The sequence below is a fragment of the Cygnus olor genome, chromosome 1, assembly GCF_009769625.2.
Source record: "Cygnus olor isolate bCygOlo1 chromosome 1, bCygOlo1.pri.v2, whole genome shotgun sequence".
NCBI classification, from domain to species: domain Eukaryota; kingdom Metazoa; phylum Chordata; class Aves; order Anseriformes; family Anatidae; genus Cygnus; species Cygnus olor.
Window position 1 is genome coordinate 114,606,653 of NC_049169.1, and position 24,449 is coordinate 114,631,101.

At 37.9% G+C, this 24,449-nt stretch overlaps 1 protein-coding gene across 1 annotated transcript in view; it reads right to left on the bottom strand.

Annotated features, from left to right (window-relative positions):
* Window positions 1-24,449, bottom strand: part of DSCAM (DS cell adhesion molecule) — a 475,090-nt gene that overhangs the window by 42,356 nt on the left and 408,285 nt on the right. Inside the window, 7 exon segments of the mRNA XM_040530051.1 lie at window positions 886-1,062; window positions 6,343-6,633; window positions 8,911-9,099; window positions 9,679-9,777; window positions 13,086-13,249; window positions 14,108-14,225; window positions 22,372-22,525. Coding sequence (XP_040385985.1) covers window positions 886-1,062; window positions 6,343-6,633; window positions 8,911-9,099; window positions 9,679-9,777; window positions 13,086-13,249; window positions 14,108-14,225; window positions 22,372-22,525 — 1,192 coding nt within the window.

Below are 24,449 nucleotides of genomic sequence, written 5' to 3' on the forward strand. Positions count from 1 at the left end.
ACAAATAACTAAGCATTTTGGTCATTCTTAGAAATCCTTAGATTCGTGTTTGTGGATGATAAATCATGTTGCTTTTTATTCAGTGTGTGATTTGAAAGGAATTTTTCAAATTATTTCAGTGTAATGTTTACTATCATGTGCTACTGCAAAGCCCACAAGGCCAAGTGCAGAAGTTGCAGAGTGCAAGGGTCAAAAACCTTGTTGGGACTCAGCTGGAGGTGTTTACTAGAAGCCCAATACAGCTAAATGAATTCATAGATCTAAGACTTATTCACATAGGAAACATGAATTTGAATAAAGATTAGAGAAAAGGACTTTCAGCTACAATGAATGGTGAGTGAACAGTGAAAAGTTGTTTTAAGAGTTTTGTTATAATACATCATAAGGAAAACAATATGGTAACAAATCTGAGAATATCTGGATGTGTTTTCTAGCCTAACATCTGGCTACATTAATTGCATAATTCTGGAATCACTTAACATCTGCTAGAAAACTGAAACCCTTCCATCTCCAGAACATCTGATTTTAGTCTTTTTTTTTTTTTAAAGATTTTATGTTATTGAGACAATTCACAAGATAAAGAAAAAAAGAAAGAAAAAAAAAAAAACACAACAAAAATCCCCAAACACCAGTACTTGAGAATTATTTTCCTTTCCCTCATGCAAAATAATGGTTAACAATGGTTATATGGTTCATTGTTCGACTAGACTACAAAATGATAAAAGAAGGAATTTCTGTAAAAAACACATATGTTTTACCTGCTACATGTTATAGGAAAATTATACCAATTGGGGATTGAACCATTTGGTCACATGCAGACCAATTGTACTTCTGGATTTGGAGAGTGCGTGTATGTAAGAATAAGTGCCACAGTTCTCATCTTACCTCGCAGCCTTTTCAGTCTCTGCTCCCTCCTCCTCCTTCGCACAATCAGCAGCATCACAAAAAGCAGCAAGACCCCAACCAAGATACAGGAAATGGTCACCAGCATCTTTAGCCCTTCGTTGGTTGCCAGCCCTTCCTCACTTTGCACAACTGACTTAATGAGTGGAGGGATTGTACCTGGAAACAGTGTCATGACATTAGATGCCTATTAATGAAGACAAAAGATTGAGTTCTCAGGAAATATGGCACATTATATGCTTCAACCACATGCAAAACATAAAGAAGGATTTCTCATGTTCAGGATGGATGCTATGTTTGTATGTATAATGGCTATGCATGCATAATCAGTCACACTGGTAACAAGCCACTGACAGCAGGGACTCAAATTATTAGAAATTGAGAAGAGGCATAAAGAGGTGTATACATCAACAATGTCATGGCTTTTTTTTTTTTTTCCCCCCCAAAAAATATGGAATAGAAGTCCGTGTTCATTACACAATCATGTACTACAATTAATTTTAAGTACTTTAAATCATTCCAAAGTTCTAAGACATCTCAGAATTGCTACCTATATTAATCTTTACTATGGAAAAGTAGCATGGCTACAACAGATTTATGCTCTGCTTGGCTTTTCTTTGTAAGGGACATAAATGACAACACACATTTTGTGCTACATGCATCACATGAATCTTCTACGTTCTTTTATCATGTCTTAGGGGTTCAGCAGCGCTATTGCTCTTAGATTCATATAGCCAACCTGATGCTAATTCTCTAAAGAGAGTCTGACATTATACTTATCAGTAAAACAGGAGAGTAATGCTGGATAAAAACGAGCAAATTTTGAGAGTGAAATGAAGGAAATGAATCTGCAAAGCACTCACATTGGCAGGCAGCTCACTTTTTCATTCTGGGACATATTTGCATTTTGAATATACCTGGCTTCCTGGTGATATGTAATACCTGAACTTTTCTATTCTTTTTTTCTTTACTTCTAAAGGACGTGAGAAGAATACAGCATTTTCTTTGGAAGACTATTTAGGTATGGAAAGCTTCTCACTCATTTCCTGATTACTATTAAACTGCTACATGCAACTACAAATGAGGCTATAAAATGCAGATTTGTTTGAAATGGGTACAAATACGCAAGTATTGTGAACTGTGATGACTGTCGATGAAAGCTATTCAATTTTAACCAGCTACTGAAACATAAAATTGGCTACTTACTTGCTAAAAGTAAGGAAGATGAGAAAGAAAAACAGGCACATTTTTTACATTTTAATTGCTGAATTGTGTGATATAGTTATATCTCATTACGTACCACAGAGTATCACAGAAAGAAAAGAAAAAAAAAAGTGAAAAAAGATATGATGCAGTACAATGCAAGGGTGATAACCACAGTGGAAATGCGAATCTGTAGGCATGTTTTGTTTGTTTGTTTGTTTATAAGAGTTGTTTGAGTTGTATATAATAAGAATAGTTCTCTTAAGGGATGGAGATAAACAAAAAAGCTACAACAACCCAAAGCTATATCAAGTACTTCAGAAAAAAAAATCTTACAGTTGTATTTTGAATATTTTTCTAATTTTATATTGCATTTCTTTCCCATAATTTTCTATAATTTTGTAATTTTCCATTGCTTGGAATAAATACACAGCAGGATTTTTTCTTCTTGTCTTAACTGACTACAGGCAAAGAAAGCGATTAGACGGAGAAATGGAAAGGACTGTGAATTCTTGAAGGAAATACTAATAACTGTCTCTAGATCCTGCTGAATACTAAAGGGACGAACTTTACACTGAATTAGAGTGACACAGATGACTGGCTAAAGACTGTTGCGTTCAATATTGCCTGAAATTATGTCTTGATCTCCCTAATACTTTGATTCAAGTGGCTTCAATTTCAGTTAAACTGTAAGTTTACGTATCGTCCACATTATCCATGTGTGGATATTCACCAGTGGAATTAAAAATTGCCATAACCTAAATCTGCTATCCATTGAGAAAATACCATTTCAACATTTGTTGTAATCGTAGGTTGTGGCTAGAAGTAAAAAAGTGAAAGGTTTTCCTACAGTAAAGTCCCAGACAAACTGGAAATATTTATTTATTTATTTATTTATTTTAAATTTCAGGTCAATTCATCATTGTCTTTTGTTAGCCTGCTTTACTGACGCTTCATAGAGTTGAAATCTGAATGTCTCTGACCCAATTTTCCCCTATGTCCTTCCAGCATCTCCCATTGCACCTTGTGACTTCAGGACTGTGAAGTGTTTTCCTGTGTCCTAAGTGTTCTTCATGGTAGGAAGTCTCCTGGTGGACTAAAATCAATTAACAGAGTTTAGAGCTGCTACCAAGCTGATCTGATTTAATGTCAGGGCTACTGAGCAGCTGATCTCTGAGCCAGGAAGCTCCTTTTCAGTGCTACACACTACAGCTGCACATTGCTAAAAATATCTCCTTAAGTGTTGAGTGCAAATGTTTTGAAAAACAAGGGGCAGGGAGGTCACAATATCCTGCAAGCTGAAAGTGGTTAGCTGAAATACCTACGAACAGAAAGCAAAGACCTGCACGTAGACCTGTCATTAACCTTTTGACACGATTCATCGTGAAGGGATTTCAGGTGAATTATACTTAGCCATGATATTTCTCAGGAGCTCTAGTGCAGATCAGCTATTGAAGTTCAAACTGACTGAAAGAAGATATAACTCAAGGACTTCCACAAAGTTTGCAAAGGTTTTAGCTTAAGACAACTAATGCTCCTAACTCATTTGCAGCATTTTGTATCCTAGAACATTCATAGGAGTATTATCAGAACTTCAAAGAACCATCCTTGTATCTGCTTTACCCTAAGGGCAGTTGTGACCCCTAGAAGCTGGAAGAAGCTAGTCTCATATCACAAAAGGAATCAATGGTAGAGGTAGGATTAGTACTCAAAAGCAAGAGCTGGCCAGAAAGTTTCCACTGGCATGTTTTTTGTGAAAGAAAAGAAAATCTCTGTCTATGAAAGCAAAAAGATTCTGCAGGAATTATTGTTAGAACGTGTTGATTTCTTGGCAGACACTATTTTCCAGGTCTGAAGCACCTTTAAGCCTACACAGTTTATCACTGAATGAATGAATGGGAAGCTGGGACTCTGTAGGGACATATTTTGTTTTAGAAGCACTGAAAAAGCTCTTCCATAAAGCCCTTTATGTGGGAATACACCAGTTTCAGTTTCCCTAATGATAATAAGAATGATCTTATCATTTTAGTTCTGCATCAAATATAACAAATTCAGAAAACTTGAAAACTGAAATCCACTTTTCTAGTCATGTCTTCCCCTCTCAATGTTGTGACTATTATTTGAGATCATATTGCCTCTCTGAGGCACAATAAAGTCCTGGCAAGGCATGCTTGACAAATAAAACCATCAATGCCATAAATGAAAAATTTTCAAGCTGACCAAAAGCAGTGGCCCAGGAAATTTAATGCTGCAACCATTTTTATTGTTTCATTTTCTCACTTTTAAAGATGCCATACAGTAACACAGAATCAAAATGACATGTAGGTCACAGTAAATGAAAACAAGCTATGTAAGCAAAAATTGGAGTCTGACATCATTTCAAATCAGGTCATTGTAAGAATGTTTGATTGCAGTGTTATCAGTGGGAATTTGAGGTTCCAGAATTGCGTTTGCAGATCATCCCATTTTAAGATATGTCTTAAGACTGTCCCAGCCATATATGTGTAACAATAATTGTGAATATATTTTAAAAAAAAAAAAAGATAACTGAAAGTTATGGCACCAGTAGAAAGAAATTGGAAAGGAAAGAAGATAAGTTAAGTAAAATGGAAATAAGTTAGCCCATAGTATTTGAACAAGTTATTGACATTTACTGCTTAATAAAACAGGTTCTAAGTCTACCCGGCAAGATCTGTCAGCATTTGTATAAGAAGTACTTGGATCTTCTTTTCCTATAGGCCTCAAGAGCCGAGAAAAAAATTTTCTCTTAATTTTTTTTTGGAGTTTCTGAAAAAATGTGAGGGCCCCGTGGCAGCTTATCAAAATGATACATCCCCTCATGTTTTCACTGTGGTGAGTGTTATTCGTGAAAGGACAGCTACAAGAGCATGTGTTAGTTATCTGCAAGAACTGTTAGTTAGCAGGTACATAGAGTGTGGTAGCATTAGAAGGTGGGTAAGGTGCAGAGGTTTAAGCCCTGACAGATCCATAGCCTACACTTCTGGCTGGGAATGGGCCTTGTTGCCTGCTCTTCCCTGAACCATAGCAGGGGATTCTCCTGGAGAGTGCTGGTTTGTGTGGGCCAGCTCTGTGGCAGGGAGATGTGTTAACAATACAGAGTTATGAATGGTTAGCAATTTGGTGCTGTAGCTGGGCAATTATCTGTTCTTGTTTGAACTTGCTCACTAGTCCTGTTGTTTAATTTAACAGTACAGATGTAGCAAAGTGATTGCATAATGCAGCACGATATCTCTGGCAACATGACAACGTATTACACTGAATGTCTCCAGAAAAGCTCTGGCAATTCACACTAGAACAATTCAAGAGATCGCCATCTGGAGCCATCTGTACTGCTCTTTTGCCAGAAATACCGCCATTTCCCACTACAGAGTCAGCAGAAGCACACATGTGCCACCATCACTTTCAATAAATACAGCAGGATATGAGCTGAAGTGACTGACAAATTGGCGTGTTTGCTCTCACCCTCTTGTTCTGGCTTGTGCAAGAGTGGGCAGTAACCCCTGGCAAAAAGGCAGGATGCAACGATTCCTCCATCCCCTGTGCCCTGCTGCTGAGCATGATAGAGCAATCTGTCACACCCATTAGTTTCACTCTTCCCTGTCTGTAAATAGGGATAATAGCACTGCCATCGCTTTGCCCTTGGAGGATGTTGTCCGGAGGCTTTCCCGGAAGACAAGCTAGTTAGCTGCTCCGTTGTGTCACGTAATAGGTTTTCAGCTGTGTCAAAAGGACATTGCATGGAATGGCAATGAGGCAAGTCACCATAATAAATTGCTGCAGGAACCAATTGTATGGAAGACAAAAATCTCGTGGAAGAGATGCATGAAATACTAGCAAGTGCTTCTGTGAGCACTGGAAGTAATGACACCTGGTGTCTTATGGTTATGTGTCTCATGGTCGATTGACTTTGGTGCTGGATATCTTCCTCAGTGAGGACAAATAAACAATTCCTCTTTTCTGCCTGGCAGCCTAGTGTCATGAAATCTATAGGCATTTTACATCTTTGAGACAGTAACCCCTCTTACAGCACAGCTAACCAGATTTAAAAAGGATTTTGTGTGAAAAAAAAAAGGAAGGAAGGAAGGAAGGAAGGAAGGAAGGAAGGAAGGAAGGAAGGAAGGAAGGAAACAGACAGAGAGACATAAGCAAAAGCATCACACAAGAAGTCAGAATAAAAACAGTACCTTGGACACGTAACTAAAAAGATATACTTACTGCCATCATAATTAAGCGTTGCAAATTTGGCTTGTTTCTCTGCACAGCCAGCACTGTTGCATACTCTCATTTGCAGTTCGTACCAGGTTGCCTCCTGGAGGTCATACAGTATGTAGGACTTTGACAGGGATGTCCGCTGAGCAGTTGTCCAGACTGTCGTCCCAAATGGCCGGTACTCCAGGGTGAAGGAGGTGATGGGGCAGCCACCATCATTCCAGCCTATCAGGTTCAGCCTCACTCTTGTGGTATTGATACTAGCAAAGAGTTCTTGTTCCTTTGAAAACTGTGGCTCTGGACGCAATGATATATTTCAAGTGAAACTCTTGAGTATTACAGATATAGGGCTCTCAAAAATATAATATTAAAATATATTATTTCTGGTACAGTCCTAGCTGTACCAGACTCAATATCTCTATATTTTACTCCTTCTCTGCTACCTCCTTCCCCCCAACCCCTTGCCTTCTTAAAGGTTTCTTCACACTATATGCCAGACTCAAAAACCTAGATTTTCAGATCCATATGTGAAAAATATCCATATGCCTCTGTATGGACCTGACTTGTCAGTTTGCATATATTGGCAAGAGTCAGCTTGTGAATCTAGGGCAGAAACTTCATATCATTAAATGCCCCTGTTTACTGCCTTGCAAAAAAAAAAAGAAAAGAAATTGTGTGCTTTCCTTTTTTTTTTTTTTTTTTTTTTGAGTATACAGAGGTTTTTCATTTGCAGAAAATGTCAATTTTGAGGAAAATGCAACAATATGTATATATTTGAAATATTGATATGTTGACATTGCACATGTGTTTGAAAATAATATATACTTTGAGTTTTATATTTATGAGTTAAGATGTTTCCATTCAGAAAAGGGTTGGCAGGTTGGCATTTCTACATACTGGTCTTGCTTTGGGATCTAATATTGGTTTCAGATGATATATAAATTAAAGTTTTTTGACAATTCTATGTAATAGGGGTATACTGACAGTTAAAGTGGCACTTTAGAACTGAAATAATAACAGTAGGTGGACAAACCAGGTCATCAGCAAATGTTATTTACATCAGAGATTATTGTAGAGTACTTAAAAGTATTATTCTGCTAACTGCTTAGCAGAAAAAAATATTTTTACTTTTGGAAGCTACAACTAATCTAATAAAAATTATCTATAATGTGCTGTTTCATCCCATGCCATAACAGCGTCTTATCCTATGAGGCCTTTTTTATTTTTGCCTTTCTTGATGATGTTCCAAAATATATACTCACTTCTACAGGAATCTAAAAGAAATTGGTGATTCCTGTTGTAGATTATGAATTATTTTAGTTGGCTTTGTTAATAGCTTTAGATAGAGATGCTTCTACAGCACTCACATGAACAAGAATGATTTTAATATTCTAAATCACACAATACTTTTTTAAGTCTGTAAATGTAACACAGGTATGTATGTCAAATCCCAGAGAAATTCAAAAGGCTGAGAAATCTGCTTTCTCATGAACTACTTGCATGTTACCTGTAGCATGCATAAATCTCTCCCCATTTCAGTCAAAGAAATCTAGAACAACCATCATCTTGTTCTCTACGTGTCACTTTCTTTAAAGTCAGTGAGTGGATCATTCTCCCTGGCCACCAATATTCTCAGTATGTACGAAGTGATCTGCTGCCTCTCCTGAGCTTCAGCAAGTCATAGCAGTTACATCTACTGCATACCAGGTCTTCTTTATGCCACTGAGTGTCAAATAAAATTTCCCACCTTGCTGTGACACTCCAGAGATTTGCAACAGTGCAGGTGTGATACATAGTATATAGGACAGACATACCTATCACTGTAAACTAACTTTATTATGAAACAACTCTTAAATCAGAGTACTTATAACCGGTGTGAAGAGATGCAAGGTGGGGCGATCTTCAAGGCATTATGCAAAGCTACTCCACTCTGTGGACTTACTACATCACATACTGGGTGTATGCCAAACCTGTTCATAATTGTGAGACATTTTCATGTAGAACTACCCTCAGCAACTAGGACCATGGGACCCACTGCTCAGTTACTTGAGAACTCCACAGATTTATCTGTTTTGCCTTGCAGAACTTTACGCAAACTTCTCCTTTATTTTTGGCACCTATTCTGTTCAAAGGGTGCTTGTTAACTTGCATAGCTCCTGCAATACCAGCTCAGAGCAGAACTAAGACATTGGCTCCACTTGCACTATATATAAACGTATGCTCCTCTTCCTTCAGCACTCAGACAAATAAAATCCTTATTTTACATCAGTACAGGAAGCAATTTCCTCTTGGAAAATGTTATAGCCTGTGATAACAGCGATACTGACTTCCAAAGTATCTACCAACACATTTTTGAACGAAATTATTAATGATATAAGGAAAAAATATCAGCTGATACACACTTCGAGTCTCACAGAGACAGCCGTTTCTGTCATAGCATGGACAAAATGGACAGAATTGGAAATGTTTCCAAAGCCAATATTAAAATATCCAAACCCATCATCTAATCAAACCAAGATCTACAGCACAATGCAAAAGCTTTAGGTGGGCAAAGGGGGATGCAAATTAACATACCTTTTCCAAGCGTTTTGGCCTCAATGATCTCACTGATGCGTCCTGGCCCCACTCCATTCTGTGCAGTTAGAGTAAACTTGTACCAAGTGCCACATTTCAATGTTTCTAAGCGGTAGGACCTCTCACTAGGGCTAATGGGAAAACTGCCCCACTGCTCACTGTTGTCTTCTGAGTACTGCAAAATATAACCTGCAGGCAAGGCACAAATGGCAATGATAAACCTGACATGAATCACAAATTCTGAAGATAATATGACAAATAATTTTAAAGACCTCATGAAGCTAGGTAAGTCCTGTGCACAGGGAGACATACAGCTCTCCCCTGACAAAAAGACATCAAGAATACACACATTGCCTACCCTTACAACAGCTTAAATATCATTTTAATGATAGCTTCAAAGGGAAAGAAAGGGATAGACATTTCTAAATACCCTTCAATCAGCAATAAAGACCAGATGATAAACCTGGACCCTCAATAATGAACGGTTAGAGATTACATGTCTAGAAAATCAGAGAGTGTAACTGTCATAACAGATGAGGATACACTAGAAGAAAGTGATTAAATCTGTGATTAAACCACCACAAAGAGAAACTGCAATTTGCTGAAAGCTGTTATCGCTATGATGGTGCACATTAAAAACTGACAGCAATACAGATTACTTTGTTTTTCTTTATTCTTTTTTTTTTTTGAGCCAATCATAATTATATACTAATCCTATCAACATATGACAATTTAGGAAGAAGTTGCAATTAACCTGGATTATATTACCTCGGATAGAACTGCCACCATTGTCTCCAGGTATCCAGGAAAGAGTGATGGAGGAAGATGTAGTTTTGGACACAGTAAGTCTTGGCTGGTCTGGTGGAACTGGATGGGAAATAGTTAAAAATAGAAAATAGATTCTAATTATTAGATGTGATCTTAATCCCACCTAACAGTCATTTATCAAATAACTGTTTTGAGTTGCAAAAAAATGCAAATTATTTCTGTCAAAGTGTCTGTTTGGCTGACATCCTTGGTTAAGACAAGAGCAGGCAGGCTCTCATTTTTTATGTTTAAATTTTTACAGTTTTGTCTTTCAGTTCTTAACCCTTGATTTTCTTTGAATTTTGAGTATATGTCCTGTCAGACCTCTTTCTACATGCCATATGAGCTACCCAAATATTTTTTTTTCCATTATTTTTCATATCTGTTTTAGGAAGAAGCTGAATTCTTAGTGGCAGGGAACAGATGTCCATTTGCAAATGATGTCCCACTCATGAATGCATTTGAAAGCTATTATGGCAAAAATGGAAAAAGAAGTGCTTAACAAAAGTTTCTGCAAGCGTAACTGGGAGGCTGAACAAACCCCGAAATACTTCAATTCTGTTTCTCCCTATAAACATTACGGTCGTGTCCAAACTATGGGACCTAAGAATGTCATGGTTCTCAGAATCTGCTTCTGAAAGAGCACAGGGATAAGATCTTGTCTCCCATCCTCTACCCAGTGTCCAGTTTCCTTTGGAAGAAGATCCATCATGAAGGTAAGGAGGAATGTCGTATCCCAATAAGGCACCCAATCTAGGGAGAACCAAAATTCCTCTAATTGCATCAAGATTAGTGGCTGGGTTTGCAGAGCTCAATGCTCAGGAGCAGAAAGTAGAAAAGTACCCATCTTTCTTTCCACCTTTATAGAGCTGTCAAGAGTCTGGCATATAAAATGTGTCCACTGAGCCAATATGATAACATCTAAGTTATAGCCTGGCAAGATGATTTTTGACTTCTTCCAGAATCATTTAGCTAGTCCTGTTGTACTAGTGGGGTAGCCAGAACCATGGCACAAAAACATCAAGGCCATATAGGATAATGTTTGTTAAAAAAGAGAAGATTGACAGATGAAAATCTAAAGAGCTAGTCAAATTAGTAAAAAGATCCTGAAGGGTAAATATTTACTGACACTTTACAAAAGTGCTTTACATCTGCAGTTCTAGATTCAGAAATAGAAAACAGGGGAAAAGGAGTTCCTGTTTCAAAGTCTTTGTATTGCTCTGCTCATGCACAGTGACACTATATCTGTCTCATCTTATGGGTTGTTTTCTTAAGTGTTCCAGATATCTCCAAGGTTCTTGGAAAGGTAGACAACATTGAGTTTTGCTGCCTCAAGATCAAGGAGAGAGGCATGGACTGTGCCTGTAATGGGAAGAGGATCCAAGAAGCAGGGGCAGGACTGGGTCAGAAAGTTAGGGAAAAGAGACACCAGGGCAGCCTCTGGTCATGGCCATTGCAAGAGTGGGAAGGGGTGGTGGTGTTCTTGCTTATTCTGGCATGAACTACCTTTCCCCTGCCATGGTTACTGCTTGACAGACCCTGTCCCATGAGCAAGGCAGACCAGAGTCACAAATGCTCTGTCACGTCCTGAAGTCTGCTGCCAGAGGACATTCCCTACTTTGCCTATGTTTAAGGGGTAGCTCTACCAGCAGAGTAGTAAAACTCCAAGAAACCCTCCCTCCTTCAGTTCAAGTGGAGGCTGTTGGTTTACCACTAAGGCCTAGTTCAAAGAGAAGTTGTATTGTACTGCCCTTACAGGCTTAAATAATGCTGAAGAAAACAAAAAAGACACTTTATATTTTAAATGAAAATTTCCTACATTAGATGGATTATTCTGACTGACTTGGCTTATTCCATGGAGAGAGACTGCACACACTACACTGTGGAAGATTTATTGTAAAACCTTTCATCATAGTTTCACCCTACCTACAAAAGATGACGGTCCCACATATTAAATGCAAGTCCTGCTCTGCCCCTGAGGGAAGTAATATTGATTTCCTTTTAGTTACTGCTGTTCAATAACAGCAAGGATATGCAATTATGAAAGTACTTAGTGAAATATAAATTTACGATTTCCATTTGACAGTGTTTCTCTCCCTGTTTCCTGTTGTGGTCATGCTTCAAACATTGCCAAAAAACATCATTAGGCTCACTTGGATTGGAGCTAAGTTAATATATACTGTGGCGTATGTTTCAAGGCTTAGTCGACTGGTTTAAGCAGAGAGAGTTGCATTGTGGTTGAGACAATCTCTTTCTGTGCTCTCATATGTCTGCACTAGAAACTTAGTTTGCATATCCAGGGAATGGAGAGTGACTGGCTGCAGTGTGGTAGACATTCCCAACTCAGTGGTTTGCTTCCCCCTGGTATGACAGTTTGCAGCCAATTAAAGCACACTTATCTTCTGAGTATTTGTTCAAATTTTGTTTTGGTGTGAGCGAGCAAGATCATCTCCTGAGTAGTGAATTCTTGGTATGCAAATTCATATACTCTTTTTGACATTACTGTTAATGTGTACTCCTGTATTGTCATTACTTTTCACTTATCAACAATGTTAGGAAAAATTTCTTTACTTCAGGAAAAAATTCTGTACAATGATGGTGGTAAAACACTGGAACAGGTTTCCTAGAGACGTGGTTGATGCCACATGTCTGCCAGCATTCAAGAGGCAATTGGATAATGATGCCCTCATTATTATGGTTAGCTGTGAAATGGTCAGGCAGTTGGACTAGAGGATCTTTAAAGGTCTGTTCCAACTGAACTATTCTATTCTATTCCAATAAATACATTATATACATTTCAACATGCATATGGAAAGTAGTTGGCAATATGTGCTAGTTGACCTTATCCTGACATTTCATTTTAAATGTTTCTTCATATTTTTCATCAGCAAAATTCTGCTCTTGCATAATGAAGTTTTTGTTCCCAGTGTCAGTAGAGAGGCAAACTTCTGCTGATAGCTTCTTAAGAGCTAAAGAAAAGATTTCCTCTCTTTCCGAATTTTGCAATATTTAAATAAATACATGTACTTTTTATTGGAAGAAGGCATAAGGTCATACCTTCTTGGTAATAACAAGAAAATAACTGGATGCAAACAGTTGTCAATCCAACATCCAAATCTTACATGCAGAGTTAACTGCAAGTGTGTTAAATGTTCGATCAAAAGCAAAACATATACCATATAAGAAAATACTGACATCTGAGTCAAAATGACATGCATTATACTTTCTTCATTAATTTGGTAGAATGAAATTTTTATTAATGTAGATTAGTACTAATATTTTACATATACCTGCAAACACACATACCTGTGTATTACCAACACATAGCAGTTAATAGTTGTGATAACAGTTATGAGATAGATTCTTACCTTGTACCTGTAAATTCAAAATTATTTCATCTGATCCCCAGTTGTTACTGGCCACACAGCTGTAGTATCCAGAGTCTTCTGCTTTCACAGTACGGATGACAAAGCTGCCATTGCTAAAGATGCTTCTTCGTCCATCAATCATCACTAGACTGGGTGTCCCGTTACTACCTCACAGGAAAAAAAATGCATACATTAAAGAAGTTACAATCAAAATTACTCAGAATTGGACTTTTTTGAACTAAGAATAGAAAGAAACAAAGAAAATTGGGGTGGAGATGGGGTGAGGGGAGGTCCTCCTTTATAAAGATAACAAAGGAGTACTTTCTGCTGGGAAACACATGCCATTCACTTAAAGAACACACACATCCTGGTCCCCGTTTGAGTGAAAATGAGAACTCACTTCTTCCTTAACTATCTGCTCTTTCATAAAGTGTAAAAATAAAAGACTGTTCCTGGCTACAAAGTACATCACTATAAAAAAAAGGTTATGTATGTGTATCAATCCAAAAGATGGTATCAGAGCACTGCAGTATCACTGCTTACACAGTGCTTGGATGAAAATTATTGTCCGTGTGTGTTTCCATGTGTGACTCTGTCAAACTGTGAAACTACAGATCAAAACAAAATAAGGGAAAACAAGAAATGTGTAAGGCACATGTTTATACACTGTTCATACACTCCACAGTGACTGAAATGCATCAGACATTTTCTTTCTCAGATTGAAATGCTACTGTGGCCCTAAAGTTAAAAGAGAAAGGTCACCAAGATTTAACATTTTGATTTAACCTTTGCCCCTTCTTCATAACTTTTCTTCTCTTTTCGATACCTTCTAATCACCACAGCCAATTACTTTTAGATCAAGGAATTTTTGAACTCCTCTACTGTGACTGCGTGCAGTCCCCACAAATGACCCTTCTCTTATCTTCTGATCCTTCTCTGTCACGAAGGATCACTAGCATCGCCATCTTCAGGATTTGAGGCAAATGGACTTTATTTGAGTAATACATTTAGTTGCTGGTTACCTATCCTTCATCCATTTCACTGTTGGAGCTGGGTCTCCAACAGCTTTGCAAGGGAGGACAATGTCCTTCATCCAGGGAGTTGTCACTGTGCCGCTGAACGTCAAAATCCTGGCAGGAGCTGAGCAAGAGAGAGTGAGGAAGACTGAAATGAGGTGCCTATTCATACAGTCATTTGAAGGGAAACACACACACACAGAACTAAACCTTGAAACACGAACCAATCTCTTTCAAAGCCATGCTTTTAGGTAACTTACTCCACTTAATTCTTAATAACAGCTACTTACTTAAGAACAAATGCTGCAGTTTTAGTATCTGGAAGAGAAATAACTAGCAGAGAAATGAAAAGGAAGACTGGAAGAGTCCTTGTGGAACAAAAGAGTAAAACTAGTTATTGATCATCTTTACTGATCTTTATCTGTTTTGTAGTAAATATTATGGATGAAAATTATGTGAAATGGGTGCTTCTCTCCAAAATTCCAGCAGGAAGGGTCTGCAATTGACAGGTGTCTTACAAAAGCTAAATTACTGATACATGACGTTTGTTATAATAAGTCTTGGCTTCATTTAAACTATGAGAAAACCAATGCTTATACTCCTGAGGAGAAAGTTGCATGTACTCTCAATTTCTCTGTCAGGTTTAGGTTACTGGGATTAGTTCTTAATTACTAAGCTATGCTTTCATTGGCTCAGGAGCTGTCTTGTTTTATCTAGTCTCTTCTATAAAACAGCTAATTTCTGAAAAGCTCTTTCCATGTCTCAGTTATAATTCTGTGATCATCATTTTTCTTGTTATCTCTTTTTTTTTTTTTTTTTCCTTTTTCTTTTTTTGGGTGATTCTGGTTACCTACAATAAACATACTTCTCTCAACTCTTTGTGGAAATGGACCATATCAAGCTCTTCAGAAGTACCCTTTGCTGTCTGCTGTCCAAACTGGTCCTTATTCTTGAAAAACAGATTTTTCACCATGGATGAGATGATTTATATGATCATGCAGTCCAGTATATTTTATCTCTAGCAACAGGGTGGTGTTGGTCAACATCTGAGACTAAAACTACAGATAACCTCTTTTTTTCCAACAGTAATTACACTGTTTAATGGGATGGCATAAGTGTGATTCCACAGAATATATTCAAACTGTGTTGGTAGTTTTTTTCCAGGTCAGTTAAAGGCAAGATGGTTTGTTATCACTGCTTTGGTCAGGGAGCGGAGCCAGAAAGGAGTGTTCAGCACTTTTTTGCAATGACAAATTGGAGCCATTCTGGCAGCTGAGAATTACCAGAAATGAACAGGATTGATTTTAGGACAGCTTATACATAGTTCCAAAATACTGGACTGAATACACAGAGAAGCTTTTAGGTGCCTTAGAAAAGTTCATTCGAGTGTGTAGATATATCCTCAGAGTAATATAAATGATCATACTGTGTGTTTAAACAAACAAATGAACAAAAGTTTGGGTCTACTAAGTTTGTATTAGAACCCAAAAGACAACCCCAAATTAATATTTCTGTATATTATCTGTCAGGTATTTCTGTAGAGGCTAAGCTATACAAGAACACTGACTTCAAATGTGGAGATAAGAGTGGCTTCTTTTTGGAAAATGTTCTATGAAAGAACTCATGAAAAATGTAGAGATAATTATGTATTTTTAGCTTATGACCTCAAGACTGAAGGAGTTCAAGACATGTCAACTGAAGTTTCTCTTTCCTGTTTTCTGAGAAAGCACAGATTCTAACAAAGTGCCTGGAAATATTTTCTTTTTTATTCATTGAGAAAGCCCAATTTATTTTAATGCTAAGTTCTAATGATAATTTATATTTTAAATATATTGCCCAATTCCCCTATTGGCTCCAGAATTCAAAGCTATTTTTTTCTTTCAACACAACATTTTCCCATGAACTTTAAGAGGGACAGGCTTGTTACAACAGTTAAAGAATTAAGCAAAATAAACCTCCATATATTAACATGTTAATACACCTCAAAGAGTCTGTGTGAAGTCCACAAACATGAACAGACACTTAAACCAGTTCTATTCATGTCACCTTTCAGGTCTGCTAAATATATAAACAAAGTATCATTCCTGTAGTTTCAGTGTATAATATACATAAACACTGAAGATGTGTTAAGTTTCATTCTGATTTACTACTCAAAAATTACCCTTGATAGAAATTGACTTCTTTTCAGACTTTAAACATACATTTCAAAGACACATACTGAATACAGATACTTGAAATATTTAATAATATTTTTAATCCTGATCTTCTTCAATCATGCACATTGATCAGACCTTGCATTTAATAATCCTTTTTGCACCAATTGGAAAAATTGCTAGCTAGCATCAAATATAACTGTGATGTTTCAACTCAATGGGTTTTTATCCTCTACTAACGAAATTAAAAAAAAATAATCTTGCATAATGGAAAAAACATTTTAAAGTGAAGGGAAATTACTTCAGTGGGCTGCAGTGGGATTTGAGATATTCATAAAAAGAAATTATTTCATAGATTATACGACCAGTTTGGACAGTGTAGTCTATGTTCTCTTCAAGCCTTGTGGAAGATTAAGCTTCCCAAGAGATTTTTCTTTGGTCACAATTTTAATTGAAAACATAAGAAATAGCTTTTTAAAAGATTTAGTATAACGGAAAAAGTCCAGGTTAGGTATTGGCATGATGCTACTTTACCAACTACCAAATACTGGCACGTCCACTCCTGGCATTACAGGAGCTGAGCAGACATGGCTCCCTCCTGGCTGCTCTGGTGGTTAGCCTCTGAGGAGGGTGTTGCTGCTTGTGCTGCCTCAAGGAGGTGATACACTTGAATAATGCTAAGACAATGGTTGGTCATTAAGTCTAATGAAACAGACTTGCTTTCCACTGTGGCACTCCTAAGGACGTATCTTCTAGAAAAGATTTACAAAGGCCTATACTGCCACAAGCCATGGGCTAATTAGCTACTGAAACTGAAAAATGCTCATTCTACCCCGAGACTGCATATGTGATACAAAATGTTGATGCCACTAAAATTAGTGTTACAAGGCTCATTTTTCTTCAGTGATGGCAGGTTTTTGTTGCAGGAGATGTCTAATGGCACTCATGCAATCTTTAAAAAGCAGCAGGAGATGCTGTCAGCTATGACTGTCTACAAAACACATCTGTAAGCGTCTGGACTGCTGCTAGTAGCTCTAGTGCATTCTGAACAATAGTGGTCAGAAACTCAAATTCCTGTTCCACGCAGGCATTCCCTCTGCAACATGAAATCTGAAATCTCATTTAAAATGAGATATTAATTCTGTTGTCTCTATCTTCTCCACCTCTCCAATGTTTCTCAAAATATTCAGCTATTTCTAACTGCTGCCAGTTACATTAGAACAAAGCATGTATAATGCAGGAATCCTGCTGAAGCCTTCAGCATGACTTGGCACCATTATTACCAAACTTTTTCTTGATATTCATTTATTTTTAGTAGTGAATACTTCATTAAGTCATAGGTTTGGTACTAGATCTCCAGAGCACATTTCTGTTGTAGTTCTGATTTTCAATATCCTGTGTGTTTCATTGTATTGCGATGCGCGGAAGTAATACAAACTTCACAGCAGCGTAGGACAGTGGTAGGATTGCAGATCGTAACTCAGAAGTGCACATTACAAAAGCATAGAGGATTATTTTTGTGAAAATACCCACAGCTTCTTATGCATTATCTATTTCTTTCATGCACTGAGTGCTTTTAACGAGGTGGTGAAACAACATGAAAATTCTTAACTTCAATTTTCTTTATAGCTTAACTTCTAATAATGTTCTGAGACTGCTAACAGGTGCACAAACAATAGAAAACTAGTAACAAAATAAATGCCTAGTGAAATTCATCTGACAGTAATAGGTTTGGAATGTTAAGATGTATTCATGAGGTTGAAATACCTTGAGTCTCATAGATCTCTCCCTTTTGAGCCAAGAGAACTTTATGTAGAATGTAGGCAATTCAGCTGTAGGCCTTGCCTCCTTGCTATCAAAGCTACCCAAATACCTACTAACTACCCACCAGCCTGACCTTGGATAGCATGGCATTGGATTAGGACCATGTCTGTTCATATTTATTGCAAATTATCCAGTCATTAATTGAAGACAAAGAGGTACCTTCACTGAAGAGTGTGCTTGCTCATGCTAATGAGGTTTTCTCTGTGTTTAATTGTTTAAATTATGAATCCTATTACCTACTCTAACTCTCGTGGAAGAAGTGGCCATAACTTCTTTGCAAGATGTAATAATTTTTTTTTCTCCTTCCTGTAGAGAACACAATCAGATTTTAAAGGCATAGGGGAACAAGAACTATGGCAGTTCACTGCAGCTTAATCCAAACAAAAGAGCAATTGGTTAATACCATGGGTTAGGAGTCTCTTTCACTTACTTTCTCAAAGAATATAGTGTGTACTCCTGTATGCTGAATTGTTAAAGAAACAGACTGATAAGGTGCATATAGTATCATGTCAGCCCTGTATGCAGTTTAGAAACATTAAATACACAAAGCAACATAGACCAGGAGAAAAATCTGTTAAACATTAATGCTCAGGTATTCTACAAGAACAGGAGAAACTTAACATTAAAATCAGAGATTTCTTCCAAAAGGATCAGATTGCTATACACCTAGTTCTGTCATCGTCATGTTGCTGGGAAATGCCATTCTCAATCAATCATGATCAGAAAACAATAAGAACAAAGTGCGTGCAAGGTTTTCTGTTTTTGATTTGATAGGCTAAAAACAACTTTCAAGTCAACAATGAAGCATAATTTGGGGGGACATGACCTGCTTACATGGAGACTGAACTTTGATCTCTGTGGTTACTTTTCATTTGTTGGGGTTGTATTTGCTTATTCTTGACAGTTAATTACAGAGAATAACAATCTGTTCTGAGACACTAAAGGAAAAAATGTTAACTTGAATTAAGCTTTCATTTAAATTGGACTAGCCATTTCACGTCAACCCCCTATCTAGACATTCTCATTGTTCTCAGAGGGGTTCTTAAGGAGGTTATAATTAAGTTGGCATAATTCAATTCCAAGTTAACTCTCATTAGTTGTCAAGATGGTACCATTATTTGGACAGTTACTGTGAAATAAGTGGAGAAAGAAGGAAGCAAATAACTTCAGAATACTGGTCAGTCAAATGTTCATGCACTGGCGACTTACCCATCCCCGTATTGCATCCCTTTGCACTCCTTTTGGCAAAATTAGTTTATAACTGCTTCTAAAACTGTGATGTGTTACTTGTTTCAGATGTGCTGGGGGGAGAAAGATCTTCAAGGCTATTAACTCTGCCCATCCTTCTTTATGTGTGTGTCCACTGTCCTCATCACTGATCACCACTTCTCCCAACTCTCTAAAAGGCCCAGTGATGCATTCATACAGGAAATCTTGTACATGATATAATAATTTCTAACCTGGCTATATCCAAAGTTCATAAAATCACAACATATCAGTATTCCTAGTGCCCATCACAACTTCCACAAACAGATTACAGTCACAGAATGGTCTAGGTTGGAAGAGACCTCCAAGATCACCTAGTCCAACCTCTGACCTAACACTAACAAGTCCCTCACTAAACCATATCACTAAGCTCTGCATCTAAACATCTTTTAAAGACCTCCAGGGATGGTGACTCAACCACTTCCCTGGGCAGCCCATTCCAATGCCTAACAACCCTTTCAGTAAAGAAGTTTTTCCTAATATCCGATCTAAACCTCCCCTGGCACAACTTTAGCCCATTCCCCCTCGTCCTGCCACCGGGCACGTGGGAGAATAGACCAACCCCCACCTTGCTACAGCCTCCTTTAAGGTACCTGTAGAGAGCGATAAGGTCACCCCTGAGCCTCCTCTTCTCCAGGCTGAACAATCCCAGCTCCCTCAGCCGCTTCTCGTAAAACTTGTTCTCCAGACCCCTCACCAGCTTCGTCACCCTTCTCTGGACTCTTGAGCACCTCGATGTCCTTCTTGTAGCGAGGGGCCCAAAACTGAACACAGTACTCGAGGTGCGGCCTCACCAGAGCCGAGTACAGGAGGACAATCACTTCCCTACACCTGCTGGCCACACTGTTTCTGATACAAGCCAGGATGCTGTTGGCCTTCTTGGCCACCTGAACATACTGCTGGCTCATATTCAGCTGACTATCAGACAGTACTCCCAGGTCCTTCTCTGCCAGGCAGCTTTGCAACTACTCGTCTCCCAGCCTGTAGTGCTGCTTGGGGTTGTTGTGCCCCAAGTGCAGGACCCGGCACTTGGCCTTGTTGAACTTCATATGGATTATTTGTCACTTTTTTCAGTCCAAAGTGCATAGTTGTAAGGGAGGTTTTTCCTCTAGCATCATCTAAATTTTATATCGGAGTATCACTATTAGTTCTAACCTTGACTGGATGCATTCTATTGTCCTTCAAAATAAAGTCCCGTCCATACTGACTTGTCTATATTGAAGTAAATACTTGCTTTTCCTTAAAATACCCTTGTCTTTTCATACAAGCAGACATTGAAACCTTTGCCCTGCTTCCCTGAGGTGTTTTTCCAATGTTCCTCATCCACCTTTTAAAATTTCAGCTTTGGTGTCACCAAAGTTCAAAATGCTGTATACAATTGTCCTACAGGGAATTCAGCAATGGGAAAGATTCAGACTTTTCAGATCCTTTAGACTTTTCATAACCTTTCAGGTCACTCTATTAACACTGTATAGCTACTAAGAGAAAGGATTTTCTAAAAGAATGTGCAGAAACTGCCTGATATCAAAAGAAGCTGAAAGTAAAAGCAACTTGTCAGTTGGCAAAACCAACCTGCCAGCAATAGGAAGCAAGCATTTGCCTGTTTCTTCCAAATTACGCTATTTTACCTTGCTAGACCCTCCCAATATTACCACCAATAAATCTTCCATGGTGTTCTACAGTAGAAACACAGTAGTTCATACAACTTTCTTACAGTCATGTTGAAAAATATCCATCTCATATGGTAAAAACTTTGGCCTAGAACAGTGGCAAAGAGGACATGTGAGTTCCCATCACAAGCCTGAGGAACTCTGTTTTCAACTTCTATGTATTGGTAACTATTTTTTTGTGTTAAAATAGTACCCTCCAAACACCATCACTGGCATCCATGACAATAGCTCTGATAGTTAATTTACCGTCATCAAATTGGTTAGCTACCAGCTGAGTAGGTAGGAACAGCAAGCCTCCCTATGGTGACAGCATATGCTCTTCCATGCAGAAAATGCTTTCATGTTGGTGGCATTTTGCTGAAGTTCTGTAATGCTTTTTAAAGAAGTATCTGTCTTTGTAAAGCACTAGACACTTTACTTTACATTATTACATCATTAGCAATATGACTGAAGCATAGCAGGCTTTTAAAACTATAAAGTCAATCAAATACATCTACTTTTGCAACTCTAGGGACCTGTGCACTACATGGTTCATATTGTCAAATGCTCTCATATTACCAATTCGAATGGAAAAAATAGAAAATCAGGCTGAATACTCCATGTAAAGACTGACTCTGATGGAACTCTTCTCACCTTCTTACATAAAACGTTACGTTTCTATTTCCAAACTAAGGACCAATAGTGTTGTGAGCATCATGTCTCACAGAACAGGTAATGAAGAATACATGGGCCCAAGTAATATATTTTTTTAGAACAACTAATACAGCTGGAAAAAATATGCAAGATTTGAGGCACATCACATTCAGATTTGAAATAGAAGCAGCAAACTTAATATAAAAAAAAAGAAACAAATTACAAAATAAATGCAAATTGAGAACTATTGTTCAGAGTTTAGATATACTAATCAGACCGCTTAGCACTGAAGGTAGTGGAGTACCTGTGGAGTACACAAGAGATATTAGTAAAGAGAGGAATTATAAAGAAGTTATCTTGTGTGACAAAAAAAAAAAAAAAAGAAAAGAGGCACATTCGGAAAGGGAGGGAGATCATCTGCAAACTCTCTGTACCCAACAAAAGAAGATAAAAATTGCTCAAAAAAACCCTATTTATTTCCTTCTATGGTGGGTGGGATGAATTACCCCCTAGAGGAGTACATCATTCTTTCTCTCTCTGCTGACTACTGCAAAAGCTTGGGTAATTAGCTGAGAGTTGTCACCTAACTTTTGGAGAGAACTGAAGTTGCTACTGACAAATCCCATACTTAGTAAGCAATGAGACCTAAATAAACCACATGCCAATTATAACAGTAATTAACATTGTAAAATTCTGAGTTGCTTAAAAAGTGCCATCATCATACCTTTTGCTAGTGGTTCTACAGTGATGATCTCGCTGCTGTTGCCTCTTCCTGCAGCAGTCACTGCTACCACCCAGACGCTGTACTGGCGATTCCGACTCAGGTTGGGGATTCTGTAGGAAAATGAGTCGGGAGAGGCTTCAAACTCGCTGATTACCTGTGATGGGAGAGACAAATATTTCCAAACTAAAATAAATGGCATTTGGAAAAGTCTGCTAAGCTGAGTGCTACAAAGCCTGTTACTTCAGGGTAATTGGAATGACTATCAATTGCTCCACATAGATGGTGGATGGCAATAAACAGAGCAGACACAGTAACTCATTGCAATCAATTTATATTCAGTGAATTTGGGCCTATATTTTGTTTACAAATTATTTTTATTTAGCTTAGGTTTTTTATGTGTCTGTTTATTTTTACAGGGTTGGATAAGCAATTTAAGTGAAAGTATTTGACAAATTTGTACCATGAATAGTTCTGACAAACCAGTTTTGGTTTAGACTAAACAACAGAGGATTCAGCACTGCATCTGCTATGAAATCTGGAGTTTACGACTCCATAGGTCACCTAGAATCTTTGTGCTGGTGCACCTTATCCCTGGGTTCGGTGGCTTATTCCCTTAGTAATGGAGTGAATCAAGAAATAATACTCTGTTCTGTAACAGACTATTCAAACTTCCCATGAGTCTAGTTTTGTTTTATCACAAAATTACTTTCATTCAAAGATTCCTAGGTGAAGATCATCTCCACTATTTGGCTGCATTAGCAGTGAAGAAGCGCAAGCACTGGAGGAAATGCCAGTTGAGGCTGGAGAATATAGATTTATATTTTTGTGCATCGTGGCATATAGTCCAAAAGAAGCTCTACTCCTTGGTGGAGGAGAAGGGAAACCTCATCATGCCTGAGCAGTATTACAGTATTCAGTGCAGCCGTTTTCATTTCTAACATGAGCTTTGTGATTCTTGTATGTAAAAACGGATAGGTCACCAACCATTAGAAGGAATAATAAAGGCTCACTTTCCTATGCCATATTAAGCTTGACAATAGCTAACTAACATCAGGCTAAAAACAATTAGAATGTTAATGACGTAGAAAAGAAGCTTTCACTGTGAATCTGCATTAAAAACAATGTGTCGATGTAATCTAAACTTGATTCAGACTGACAGAAGGTGAGCAAGGAAACTCTTTGATATACAAATATCTGCTGCTGGTAAAGGCCAATTTCAGCTGATTAGCATTTCAAAAGGTAGTTTGAGCTGAAAGCATTGGAATATATAGTTGACTTTTCAAAGTGAATTCCAAATAAATAAGTGATTTTTTTCGAGGTGTCTTTAAATAACTCTTCAGTGTGAACTGGCAGCCAGTTTCAGCTACTTAATGTGCCACTGTGTTTCTCTGTTCTTGATCTGGCATCTCCTATGGCTAGGGGAGGGTGGGATTCATCTCATCTCCTTCTGAAATCTACAGTGAAGACATGTAGATCTATGCCAGTCTAAACCTTGACTCCTGTTAGAGACAGTACAAAGAAACATGCACATCTAAGGCAAGGTTCTTCTGGCCTATTTGGGACACATACACTGCAGTGGGATGAATCATGCCTTAGACATACCTATTTTTCCCCATCATCTCTAGAAGTGTTGCTCAACATTCAACTCTAGAGTGAGCTCATAACTAGCTCAAGGATAGTTGTCCTGAAGACATCTTAATTTGAGTAAGATGGAAAACATTCCATCAAGTTAATGTGCTTATTAACTAAAATACTTACCTCCCTGGCTTTTATACAAATGTGTGCTTCTATTTGATAACTGTCCACAACATAATTTGATAACAGTCCACAAACTGTTTCCTCTATAAGCTTTTCTGGGGAGACTGGTTTGCTCCAGCTCACAGTTATCTACACTCAGCACAAGCACAATAGGAACCTCACTATACTTTCTAGACAATCTCATTGCTACTGTCAAAATGCCAAGTCAGTTTGTCCCATTTAGCAAGCTTTTGCCTGGGTTTCCACTTCTGATATGAAGAGGTCAGTGCAGGGAGACACTTCTATTATTATGTGAAATATTGCAGCAGGTTTTGAGAGCC